General features: G+C 44.6%; 1 protein-coding gene across 8 annotated transcripts in view; it reads left to right on the top strand.

Annotated features, from left to right (window-relative positions):
• The window catches only part of DENND4A (DENN domain containing 4A), a 136,470-nt gene that overhangs the window by 65,565 nt on the left and 57,470 nt on the right, over nt 1-13,435 (top strand). For all 8 annotated transcript variants that reach the window (XM_075858304.1, XM_075858300.1, XM_075858307.1 and 5 more), the window contains 3 exons: nt 8,997-9,329; nt 11,952-12,201; nt 13,349-13,418. In XM_075858304.1, coding sequence (XP_075714419.1) covers nt 8,997-9,329; nt 11,952-12,201; nt 13,349-13,418 — 653 coding nt within the window. The remainder of the gene's footprint in view (nt 1-8,996; nt 9,330-11,951; nt 12,202-13,348; nt 13,419-13,435) is intronic.

The raw sequence follows: 13,435 nt of genomic DNA, 5'->3' as shown, positions 1-13,435 counted from the left end.
CAGTGTATTAGAGCTGTCAGCTACTCACTGACAGCAAGCATAGTGGGTCCTGACTTCGTCAGGACCCACTAGGCTTCCGTCTATGGCATAGCCGGACGCCATTGTTTGGGGTCCGGTTGCCATAGTCACCATCGCCGGCCGCTATCGTGTAGCAGGCCGGCGATGGCAGCTTAACCCCTAAAAAGCCGCGATTTCTATAGAACGCGGCTTTTAAGGGGTTAATCAGCGGGGACACAGCGATCGGTCCCCGCTGTAGGAGCTGTTACGGCTGCTGTACGAGACAGCAGCTGTCACATCTCCTGTATGTGTCGGGAAGACGGCCGAAACGGCCGTTACTCCCGAGACGTATTATTAGGTCATGGAGCGCAAACGATACAGCTGCCATGACCTAATAGTACGTCCAGGAGCGGGAAGGGGTTAAGCAGGTAAAAGGCTTGGAGTGGATTCCATGTGTGGCATTTGCATTTGGAAGTTGTTGCTGTGAACCCACAACATGAGGTCAAAGGAGCTCTCAATGCAAGTGAAACAGACCATCGTTAGGCTAAAAAAAAATGATGAAATCCATCAGAGAGATAGCACAAATGTTAGAAGTGGCTAAATCAACAGTTTGGTACATTCTTGAAAAAGAAGAGCGCACTGGTGATCTCGTGAACTCCAAAAGGCCTGGACGTCCATGGATGAAAACAGTGGTGGATGATCTCAGAATCCTTTCCCTGGTGAAGAAAACCCTCCTCACAACATCTACCCAAGTGAAGAACACACTCCTGGAAGTAGGTGTATCAGTATCTAAGTCTACCATCAAGAGAAGACTTCGAGAGAGCAAATACAGAGGTGCAAACCATTAATCATCCTCAAAAATAAAAAGGCCAGATTAGACTTTGCCAAACAACCTCTGAAGAAGGCGCCCCAGTTCTGGAACAGCATTCTTAGGACAGATGAAACTAACATCAACCTGTAGCAGAATGATGGGAGGAAGAAAGTACAGAGAAGGCTTGGAACGGCTCCAAAGCACACCACATCCTCTGTAAAACATGGTGGAGACAGTGTGACCATGCGGCACTCACCCATTCAGTAAAACTTAGTTTTTTATTGTGGCATCTTAAAATAGGACACTTCTTAGGGAGGACATTGCAGACAGCAGGCAGGTAACAGCCTGTTTCACACTGTACAGCGCTTCTTTTGACTTAACTCACATAGAGCGACTGGTGTGGTTTATAGCCCCGCCTGGCGCCATCACCATAGCAACCACTCAAACTTCCAGAGTGCACCAGTTAAATGGGAGACAAATTGCCTTAGAACGTCGTAACACTATGTGACGACGCGATGACCCCATCGTGCCGGTCATGTGACCGCTCCACCACGCTCCATGTACATTTCAGGGCGGAACTAGTATAATAGGGCAGCAATAGACATTGCCCACTATCATCTCACTTAGAACCACCCAAGTGACTCCTTCGATAGTGCCAACTTCTTCTCCCTGCCCTAAGTAAGGGCAGCATATTACTTGGAGAGTTACGTTCTCCTGTTAGCCAAAACTCCACAATAAAAATATTGTGCCGTTTGGCTAATGGAAGTGATGAAAGAATAGATCAATAGGTATGAGTCCAGTGAATTCATGAGGAGAGTGTTCCATCCACCCCCTCCCATCGCTGTCTGCCATAATTGACGGACTACTTTGAATACAGATAGCTCTCGTTTATGAATACACCGGACTCCTAACTATTGATATATATTTTTTTTTTTTGTGCTGGGCGATTATGACGTAAATCAAATTCACGATTAATCGAACATGTAACCTCGATTAATGAACGATTATTTAGGCCACAGCCCTTTTTGCATACCATGCATCCTATTTGTCTGCTACGCCATTGAATTAATATTTATTCGCTGAGCTTGCTGTATACTACTGTTTTTAATATACACCCTGACATGGCTCCCCCACAGTATAATGCCCCATAGCTGCCCACACACAGTATAATGCCCCTACACAGCCCCAATAGTGCCTAATAAAATACGTACTCCCCTAACCCTGTTTCAATGACAAGTGGAGGCGATAACTGTGGCTCGCTCCTGTTCGCGCCGAGCTGTGATCGTCCGGCAATACATAGTGAATGGTAAAGCAGGGACCATCTGAGGACACAGATACAGTTGAAACCAGGAAAAATTATCGGTGAAACCGAAATGCACAAGATGACGTTGGTTAATTGCGCTGAATTTCAGTTTAGTTTTTTGTATTGCAAGGTGTCGCTGGTATTCAGCGTACGACGCAAGTGTAAACAGCATTCACCCACAGCAGAGTCCCTGCATCTCCGTACTGCAGAGCCTTAGACACTTCCTAGAGAGCCACCATGCAGCATGGTTTTAAACTTTGGATGTACCATGCCACGATTTGCCATGGAATCCAACAGAAAAAAAACCTTGTATGTCTTCTAAGTAGGAAATCTGAGGCATACAGTGGGGCCCCATAGATTTTCATGGATTCTGTATTGCAGCTACATACAACTCCGAGCCATAGGCCTTTATTCACATGAGCATGTCTGATTTGCTTCCGCAAAAAAGGAATAAAAAAAAAATGGCCTTGTTTCATCTATATGAATGGCCGTGTGGTTTTTGTGCTTCGCCTGATTTTCTCCTCCCCCCCCCAACATTTGTTTTAGCAACTGATATGTTTAAAACCGAACAGAACACGGATATCGTACATGTGCTGTCTGTTTTTTCCACGCGTCCATAGGCTTTCAAGGGTGAGTGTTTTGCAGAAAGGAACCAGAATAAGAATTTCTCCCAACAGACACATGCTCTGTGGAAAAATATCACTTGCAGGTTTTTCTGTGTGGTACTTGGCCCCAACTGCACCTCACCCGCAACATATGAATACATCCTTAGGCTCAGTTCACACAGTTTTTTGGCGCTGATTTTGATGTGAAAACTGCGTTTGAATCTGCGCCAAAAATCATCCAAAGCCACCTTCCTTTGATTTCAGCCACTCGTGGGAAAAGAAAGCGGCATGTCCTTTCTTGCCGCGGTTTTGCCTCTGACCTCTCATTGAATTCAATGGTAGGCAGAAAAAGTATTTTTCACAGAATTTTTTGCCCGCGGTATTCAATGGCTGCAGGCGACAAACGTGGCAAGAAGGTCAAAATCTGCCTCAAAAATTCCTGAAGGAATTTTGAGGCAGATTTTTTTTCTACCTGCAAAATACTCCGTGCACACGCTGCAGATTTTGTTGCAGATTTTATTCTTGCTTCAGAAACAACTCCTTTTCAGGTCCGTTCAGATTTTCAGTCCCAGAAGTTTCTGCATTGAAGTCTGCAGGGGGCCTTAAACTGCACATTCGCACATCCATATTTACAATTCTATTTTGTGCTAAAACCGGGAGCAGAGGACTAAATCCCAATAGAGGGAAGCCGGGCCCCTTTTTTGAGACAAAGGTCACAAAATAGATGGACCTCACATGGACTGCAAATATAACCATGTGAAAGCAGCCTTAGGCCTCATGCACATGGCCGTGCCCGTAATCACAGTCCGCGATTACGGGCACTGTCGGACGTGGAAAGCCATCCGCATTTTCGGCTCCTGCTCCCATACAAAGTATGGGAGCACGGTCTGTAAAAAGCAAGATAGGACATGTCCTATCTTTTGTGGAGGCTTTCTACGGCCCGGACACCTTCCTGCAAATATACGGGAAGGTGTCCGTGGTCAATAGAAATTAATGGGGCCATAACTTCAGTCTTCAATTACGGACGAATTATACGGTGTGCATGGGGGCCCTAAAGAAGCACTCCAGGAAAAGCTGAAAATGTATCTTTTGTTTGAAGCCTCTATCAATCCTTACTTCAGCTTGGTCTGGACCGTTTAATGAAATCATTATAGGCTTGCGTTTGGGGGAAAAAAAGGTATGAGAAGGGAGCTTACCAACCTTATCTAGGCGAGAAAAACCATTGTGGAGGAGACACTAGAACAAAGTCTGGAAGTTTGATAGAAATAAAGTATTTTTGTCTGATCCCTGGCCTGTCAGTCGCTAGTGGTGAGCAATCCCTGAGATTGTGACTATACTTGACTTGGATATAAGGTGTTTTTGGGGGATATTATTTGTGGACAACTTATATTCAGGTTATTTCCTATGAAGCTCCTGGTCTGATTATCTAAGATGAAGTTTTTCAATTTTCCTCACTACATTCCGATAGCCATAACTTTTTTATTTTTTCAATTTACCTAAATATATGAGGAATTGTTTTTTGCGGGCTGAGTTGTATTATCTAAAAGCAGCATTTTGGGGTACATATATCTTCGGCTTCCTTCACGTTTTCCGTCTGACCTTTTGGTCGGGAACCCATGAACGGAATCCAAACGGAAACCTATGATTTCAAATGGTTTCTGTTTGTAACCGTTGTGTAAGCAATGAAAACCTACAATAGTATCCCAAAAACAGAAGGATAGCACGCCTGAGTAATAGTACAAATATAACTTTAATAGAAAAATTGATCATAGCTCTGCGAAGCTATAAATGCTCTCGACGTGTGGGAATATATACTGATTTATCATGTCTTTTTTCTTTGTCAAAAAGTTAAAAAAAAAAAGAAAAATTGGCAAAGTACATAAAATCACCAATACAGTTAAAAAATGGGAGAGCAAGACATAAGACACAGAAAATAGGTGCCTATACAATATCCAGTACAAAATAAATATGTGCCTGAACCACAATGAACACGGGCAATGGATAATACCAGTTAGAACATAGCCATACCCAAGTAAAGCATATATCAGAAATGCAACATCGCACTATTGCATATCAACAAATGACAAAGAATATATAACTAGGTATAGCAAGTGGGGAGATAACACCACTATATGTAAGATGGATATACCCTAGATAGAAATACCTAATCAGAGACAATACAGTCTGAAACTCAAAAAGTCAGACATAGATAATATACAGGACATATGAATGACTAAAAAAAAATCAAAGCATACCCTTAGTCATGATGGATGCAGAAAAATACGAGATAAGGCTGGACAGGATAGGAACACCCCAGGAGATGCCTCGACGCACGTTGCGCCCACGGCTTCGTCCGCTTACCATTGCGTAAGGGTTCCGTCGTTTTGATGGAATCAATACCGTAGTCGACTGCGCTATTCATTCCGTCAAAACAAGGGAACCCTTAAACAACGGTGACAAACGTAAACCATTTGCACTTGATCCGTCACCATTAAAATCCATGGTGATGCAAATGGAAACCTTTCTATTTCTTTCAGTTTTTGATTCCATTCATGGGTTCCCCGACGGAATCCATAAACTGAGTCCCAACGCAGATGAGAATGAAGCCTAAGGCCTCAATCACACAACCGTAGCCATGTGCACGGCCAGTGGCGTAACTACCACTATAGCAGCCGTAGCGGCTGCTACGGGGCCCGCGGCATGAGGGGGCCCGTGTCGCCCGCCGGCACGTGCCCCCACCATGGCCGGAGGCTCCGCTAGCAGCCGCTATGGCTGCTACAGCGCGACGCCACTTAACACTATGGCAGAGCATGGAGTTATCTCCCCGCTCTGCCATTAAACAAAAGACCTGTATCCCCTATCCACAGGGGTCGCTGGCAGTGATAGGGAGAACGGGGGACTGAAAGTCCCCTGAAGTTCTCCATCACAAACCTCTGATTTCCGGGGTCTGTGTCGGCAGCTCCGTAGAAATGAATGGAGCGCCGGTCGCGCTTGTGCGCATGCGTGACCAGCGCTCCTTTCATTTTTATTGAGCTGCGCAGACTCCGGAAGTCAGAGGTTAGTCATGGAGAACTTCAGGGGACTTTCAGTCCCCCGTTCTCCCTATCAATGCCAGCGATCACACATGTATCCCCTATCCTGTGGAGATCCTGTGGAGAGGGGATACATGTCTTTTAGTAGGACACACTGTAGGTCAGACTTTTTTGGGAGGGGGGACGCTGTATGGCGTTCCCTACAGGGGGGGACGCTGTATGGCGTTCCCTACAGGGGGGGACGCTGTATGGCGTTCCCTACAGGGGGGGATGCTGTATGGCGTTCCCTACAGGGGGGGGACGCTGTATGGCGTTCCCTACAGGGGGGGACGCTGTATGGCGTTCCCTACAGGGGGGGGACGCATGGCGTTCTCTACAGGGGGGGGGGCTCTATGGCGTTCCCTACAGGGGGCTGTATGGCGTTCCCTACAGGGGGCTGTATGGTTTTCTCTACAGGGGGGGCTGTATGGCGTTCCCTACAGGGGGGGCTGTATGGCGTTCCCTACAGGGGGGGGCTGTATGGCGTTCCCTACAGGGGGGGCTGTATGGCGTTCCCTACAGGGGGGGCTGTATGGCGTTCCCTACAGGGGGGGCTGTATGGCGTTCTCTACAGGGGGGGCTGTATGGCGTTCTCTACAGGGGGGGCTGTATGGCGTTCTCTACAGGGGGGCTGTATGGCGTTCCCTACAGGGGGGGTTGTATGGCGTTCCCTACAGGGGTGGGGGCTGTATGGCATGCTCTACAGGGGGGCTGTATGGCGTTAGCGCCATACAGCCCCCTCTGTAGATAACGCCATACAGCCCACCCTGTAGAGAATGCCATACAGCCCCCCCTGTAGAGAATGCCATACAGCCCCCCCTGTAGAGAATGCCATACAGCCCCCCCTGTAGAGCATGCCATACAGCCCCCCCTGTAGAGCATGCCATACAGCCCCCCCTGTAGAGCATGCCATACAGCCCCCCCCTGTACAGAATGCCATACAGCCCCCCCTGTAGAGAATGCCATACAGCCCCCCCTGTAGAGAATGCCATACAGCCCCCCCTTTAGGGAACGCCATACAGCCCCCCCTGTAGGGAACGCCATACAGCCCCCCCCTGTAGGGAACGCCATACAGCCCCCCCCCCTGTAGGGAACGCCATACAGCCCCCCCCTGTAGGGAACGCCATACAGCCCCCCCCCTGTAGGGAACGCCATACAGCCCCCCCCTGTAGGGAACGCCATACAGCCCCCCCCTGTAGAAAACGCCATACAGCCCCCCCCTGTAGAAAACGCCATACAGCCCCCCCTGTAGAGAACGCCATACAGCCCCCCTGTAGAGAACGCCATACAGCCCCCCCTGTAGAGAACGCCATACAGCCCCCCCTGTAGAGAACGCCATACAGCCCCCCCTGTAGAGAACGCCATACAGCCCCCCCTGTAGAGAACGCCATACAGCCCCCCCTGTAGAGAACGCCATACAGCCCCCCCCTGTAGAGAACGCCATACAGCCCCCCCCTGTAGAGAACGCCATACAGCCCCCCTGTAGAGAACGCCATACAGCCCCCCCTTTAGAGAACGCCATACAGCCCCCCCCTGTAGAGAACGCCATACAGCCCCCCCTGTAGATCACGCCATACAGCCCCCTTTCTAGATATCTACAGGGGGGGCTGTAAAAAAGGCACTATCTACAAGGGGGGGGGGTTGTGTGACACCCAGGGGAGGGGGGGGCCCCCAGTCAAAAGTTTGCTATGGGGCCCAGTCTTTCCTAGTTACGCCCCTGTGCACGGCCGTGATTTTCGGGTTGGCCGGCCACGGAATGTCAGCTGCGACCTGCCCGCAAATCGCGGGCTGTGCACATGGCCGCGGCCATTATTTTCAATGTGCCCGGGCCGTAATAAGGCTTGTCCGTTCTTTCTGCGGTCCGGGCTCCAGGGACAGGGACGGACCGTGGAAACCATGGTCGTGTGCATGGCCCCATAGGAATGAATGGGGCCGCAATTCTCCCGTGGATTTTCGGTGGAATTGCGGCTGCAAAAGCACGTTTGTGTGCATGGGGCCTTAGCATTTAACATTATTAAACATTTTTTTTTGTGGTTATACAAAAAATAGAAATAAAATGATTCTGCCATTTATTGTGATTTTTTTTTTTTTTTTTTTTGTTTTTATTTTCTTTTCTATCTTATTTACCATGTGGCATAAATAATGTGTTAAGTGTAATGACCTGCAGCAGTATAAAGCCATCGGGATACCAAATACGTATAGGTTTTCCTTTTTGTTATGTTTAATCACTTTTAATTAATAAATTCTATTTGTAGGGAAAAAAATATATTTTTTGTTTTGTCTCTTATGTTTTGTTTTTTCAAACAACGTTTATTAAACTTTTCCACTTTTTTTATTGTTCCGCTAGGGGACTTTTACTTTGAACTAATAATGCATTGGAATACCTTTTGTAACGCATTAGTGCCTGTCAGTGAAAAACTGACAGGCACATATTAGGCCATGGCTAAGGCACAGCCTAGAAGGCAACTACGTATACCAGCCATGGGGCCTTTTTTAGGACCCTGGCTGCCATAGTTATCTGTCGCCCCTGCAATCGTGTTGCGGGGGGTTAACGATGGGCGCTCAAAGTCGCCTCCCTTTTGTTTTTATCACATAGATGCCCTGGTCAATTCTAACTGCAACATCTAAGGGGATAAACGGGCGAGATTTGAGTTATCACCTATCTAGGCCGTTGCCGGGAGAGGCCAGCTGTCAGAATTGACCGCAGCATTTAAGTAATAAAAACATCACTGTGCTGTATATTTACGACGCTGGTTCTCAATGACAGGATTACTGCACAATAAATGGACGGCGGATGGCGCCAAGGGGTTAAAGGGGTTATCTCATTTCTTATTGTTAGGGAAGATCTGATGTACACGCTTGAGCAGTGCTGCAATATTTACATGCAGCAGCGCTCATTTCTGTGGATACCAGAGGGAGGAAGTTTATTTTAATACATATAATTAAAAAATAATATCCCGGGTGACCCCCCTTTAACTTTTCCCACAATGCACTGTTCTCAGGTAACCGGAAATCAGCAGAATTGTGAATTTAGCTCTTAAACTATTGGAGAAGAAAACATCATATAACTCAAATCGGTAGTAGATAAAAGTGAAGCAACGTATTTACAAAGTTACTCCACATGTTAAGTGCTATAGATTCTTCTGTATTATCTCGCGCAGTCTTACTAAACGGGATGATAACATTTACTATTCCCTTTGTGATTTCAGCTGTCTCATCCCAACGCGGAAGATGATGGAAGACAAAGGACCTCGTGTTGCCGACTACTTTGTCGTTGCAGGATTAACAGATTCATCCAAACCACTTGAGGAGGAAATCCACTTTAATGATGCCTGCCATAAAATAGCCAAACCAAAGGAACCAATCACGGATATTACAGTGATCATTAAATCCCTTGGGGAAGAGGTGCCTCATGGGTATATCTGTATGGACACTACCCCGACTGGCCTATCAGCTGACCTCAATAATGGCAGCATCCGAGGCCCTCAGATATATTTGTGTTATAGGAGAGGAAGAGACAAGCCACCACTAACCGATCTGGGGTGAGTCCACGTAATATCAGGATTTTCTATTGTGAGCGATGAATCTGGGTGGGCAGAATGACACATTAGTCCTTGTGTCTGCTTCCCAGCCTCTCTCTTTACAATGGATTCTGTTTTGGATACATACAATGTATTATCTGGGAACATTCACTTATATCCCTTGCTTGAAAAAAAGTATTATGTGTTCTGCCGATAATCCTCTGTTCTTACTAGGTGTGAATAGGAGCCAAAATTAGTCTGTAAAAAAAAAGTAACATTCCCAAACATTTCTTTCCCTAGGCTTCTTTATGTTGTGATTTCTGATGGGGTAAAAAAAAAGAGAGAGAGGAGATGGGAGAGAGGATCAACTAAAATCAGTGTGACTAACGTTTAATCCGCACCTGTATCTCTTTTCATCCTGAGCCTCCTGATTCATGAACAGGATGACGGGACGACACATGCAGTGCAGTATTCCTCAGTCTTCACTGACACATTACTTTTACTTCTGCATAACAACCAGCATATTTACTGCGTAGTAGAGCAAAATAATCGAGAAATGCCTGGATGGAAAATTAAAGGAACTTAAGCTGAACTATATTATTTTGATATTTTGGCCACACTTCTATAGTATGTACCAGGGATGGACAAATAACCGTAGAATTCAAAAGCCAACTGGACCACTTGAACAGCCGATTTTAACTTGTCTAGTTGCAATACTTAGGTTTCATAGACATTAATGGAAATCAAACTAAAATGGGATTTGTCCAGTTCTGCCATAAACGACAGTGGGGCAGATTTACTAAGCTGTTTAAGTTTTAGACGGTGTTCAAGGCAATGTAAACCTTTGAAAGCGATTTTTATTTATCTTTTTTGTAATAAGGTCAAGAATTATGTTTTGTGCAACTTTATAATAAGTTTTTATTAAAAATTCATTTTACTTTTTGAGATACAGCTGCTTTGTATCCTGTATACAGAGCAGCTGTATTGTGCACTAAGACCTGAATCCGTCTGGTTCGCAGAACTGACTGGTTCAGTGTCAGCAGGTCATCCAGGATTCACCTATAATCTATCACATCTAAGTTATGAACTTAGATGTGACGGATAACAGGTGGATCCATCTAACACTGAACCAGTCAATCCCACAGGCCTGACGGGTACAGGATTCAGCGTAAGATACAGCCGCTCTGTATACAGAATACAAAGCAGCTGTATCTCAACAAGTAAAAATAATTTTTAATAAAAACGAATTATAACGTTTCACAAAACCTACTGATTGACCTTTTTATTTAAAAAAGAAATAAAAATCGCTTTCACAGGTTTACATAGTTTTCAACTTAGACCAGGCAGTCAGAAGATCTACCAAATTTATCACAGTGGTGCATGCTGTATGATAAGTTTAGAGCATGTCACACTTTTCTCCTCCTTTTACCTAGTGAGGTGCAAACCTCTGGTCTAAAATTAAATGCACCATATTTGCCAAAATTTGGCGCATTTTTGGACACATTCTATACGCAGACCTAGTAGTCTATCTGTCCCAGTATGTTTTTGCTCTGTAGTCCTGTAGTTTTGCTTCTGCTTTCCAACTATCATATACAGTAAATGGAAATCTCTCGTGTGCATATTCGTCTGTGCTTTATTTCCTCTATTGTAGATTCACACTTCTTGAACTATATTAACTTCTTGCTTACCTCTTCCGAGCCTTACTAAACAGTCACATTTTAACAAAGATACAAAGTTGACTTACTCGAATACTGTCAATTGTGGTATTTCTCAGTTACGGATTGAGATGTAAATTAGTAAAAACCCATTGGAAAGGCTGGTTAAAGGGGCCAGGGCGCTGTGACCTCTACATTGCTTGCCAGGCACAACTCTGTCATTCAGTAGTGGGTGTGCTTGGTAGTGCAGCTTTTTGCAGGTCCGTTCCATTCAAGAGAATGGAACTGAGCTGCAGCAGCAGGCTCCGGCACTACCGACTGTACGGAACTGTGCCTGGTAAGCAAAGAAGAGATCGCAGCCCTCACCAGAGCTTCGTGGCCTCTACAATCAGCTGATTGGTGAGGGTTCCGAGAGTCGGACCCCTACTGATCTGATATTGAATACCTGTATAAGGATAGGTCATCAATATGGAAACCCCCATAATGATCCGATACTCGTATAACATTTAATGCAGCATTTCTTGTATTAGAGTAAATTCTTATAAGCCAGCCAGGGTTATAGGAAAGTTACTACCCTTGTGGTTGTTGTTGTTATGTTGACCAAACTGTTTGTTTGTCACTCAGCTTTCCCACAAACTGAGCAATATAAAATAAAATATGTAAACTTGGTGGAAGAGGACAACTGGAGGATTTTTTTTCGTATACGTAGCGGTATGTAAGAAGTAGTGAAAATTACTTGTACCATATAATTCGTTACACGCTTTAGCAGAGAAGTAAAACGAAAAGACGCTTCCCGTCTGAGGAGATGACACCATCTGGATAACCTTGGGGGAAATTGTTGCCTGCCAACCTTATTGAAGGCTTGATGCCAACCAGCTATGTCTAAAATGGTATAAATTAGCTTGAACTTCATTTCCAGAGGAGTTTGGCAGTGCCATCCAACAGCCTCTCAGGATGTAGAGCAGTAATTCTAAGCTTTCTTTTTCAGGGTCCTGTATGAATGGAAAGAGAGGCTGAAACAGGGTTGTCACATCATCCAGACTACACCGAATGGACGTCCTGCCAATATAAGTAGTAGCACTTCCTCACAGAAAGCATACATTACCTACCGACGAGCCTCCGAAAATATGACGCAGAATACCTTGGCTGTTACTGACATTTGTATAATCATCCCCAGCAAAGGGGAGACTCCGCCGCATACCTTCTGTAAGGTGGAAAACAATCTTAATAGCAGCATGGTAAGACTTAACCACTACATTTAAAAGAACATTTTACATTTCTCCAATGATATATATATATTATTGATAATTAGTGTCCTGTCACTCAAGATAGTGCTGCCCCCTCCCCCCTTGATTTTTTTAATGTTGGGAACTATTCAATGTTTTAGGGTTGTGTTTTTAGTCTTTTTTTTTTTTACCCAGTAGCTAGTAGTTCTATGTGTGTAAAATAATTTATTAAAGGGGTTGTCTCTATGAGCCATACATAGAGGGGAACTACTGACAAATTTCTAAGTATTCCATTTTATTTGAATGGCTGGTGTGTTAGGCTACGTTTCCCCTGCATCAGCCACTCCCCCAATAAATTCAGCTGATTTCAGGGGTTTCTGAATCTGATCACTGGACCTGAGGCGATCATCTGACCTTCGCCTTCAGGATAAAAAAAAATAATTTTTTTTTATGATGAGATCTTTAAATACCCAAATCTAAGCACACTGTGGTAGCATGTCCCTCCTGGAATTTTTTTGGTATTTAATGCAAACAAAAAACTACATGTTTGCTGCATTTTTCTTTTTTATTATTATTTTTACTGTGTGTATATATAAATGTCGTGTATATTAGCCACACCATTGCAGCCAAATGTGAATGGGGTCTTATTTTTAACTAGGCAGTGAAACAATTAGCTGGTATACCAGGGAATGCGTCAGTATAGTTTTGATTCCAGGAGAGTCCCCATAAGTATATCTTGTGGACAGGCCATTCTTTTTGGGTAGTTTTCTGTTGACCTATAGAAGCAAATATAAAACCGCAATAAAAAAAAAAAATACCAAAGCTTGTATAAATGAAATATGTAGGAGGAAATAAAAAAAACACCTAGCTCTGCTTCATATTACTCCCAAGCAGATACACAACTAAGGCTAATAATAGTGACGTTTCTGCCCACAAATCCTCCCGCTATAGATGGAAAGTCTAAAGATAAACCTGTAGATTGGATCTTTCCTAGTTGAACAATAGAGATTTAGCAGCTGCCGCCCGCAGAACCTGCTCTATATAATAATTACCAAGTCTGATTTATTTATAGTAGGGAGACTGTAGTGGATGTCCCCTTTTTTTTAAAAATTTGTTATTTTTTTTAAACATAATTTAGTATCTTTTTTTTCTTTTTCAGTGGGGCTCAGCAGTGTACCTCTGTTACAAAAAGTCAGTTGTTAAAGCCAATGCAGTATCTTATAAAGCTGGTAAGTCATTTTCAGTT

The sequence above is a fragment of the Rhinoderma darwinii genome, chromosome 3 (genome assembly GCF_050947455.1).
Source record: "Rhinoderma darwinii isolate aRhiDar2 chromosome 3, aRhiDar2.hap1, whole genome shotgun sequence".
Classification (NCBI taxonomy): domain Eukaryota; kingdom Metazoa; phylum Chordata; class Amphibia; order Anura; family Rhinodermatidae; genus Rhinoderma; species Rhinoderma darwinii.
Note: the sequence above shows the minus strand (reverse complement) of the source record. Positions and strands in the feature narration are given on the sequence as shown.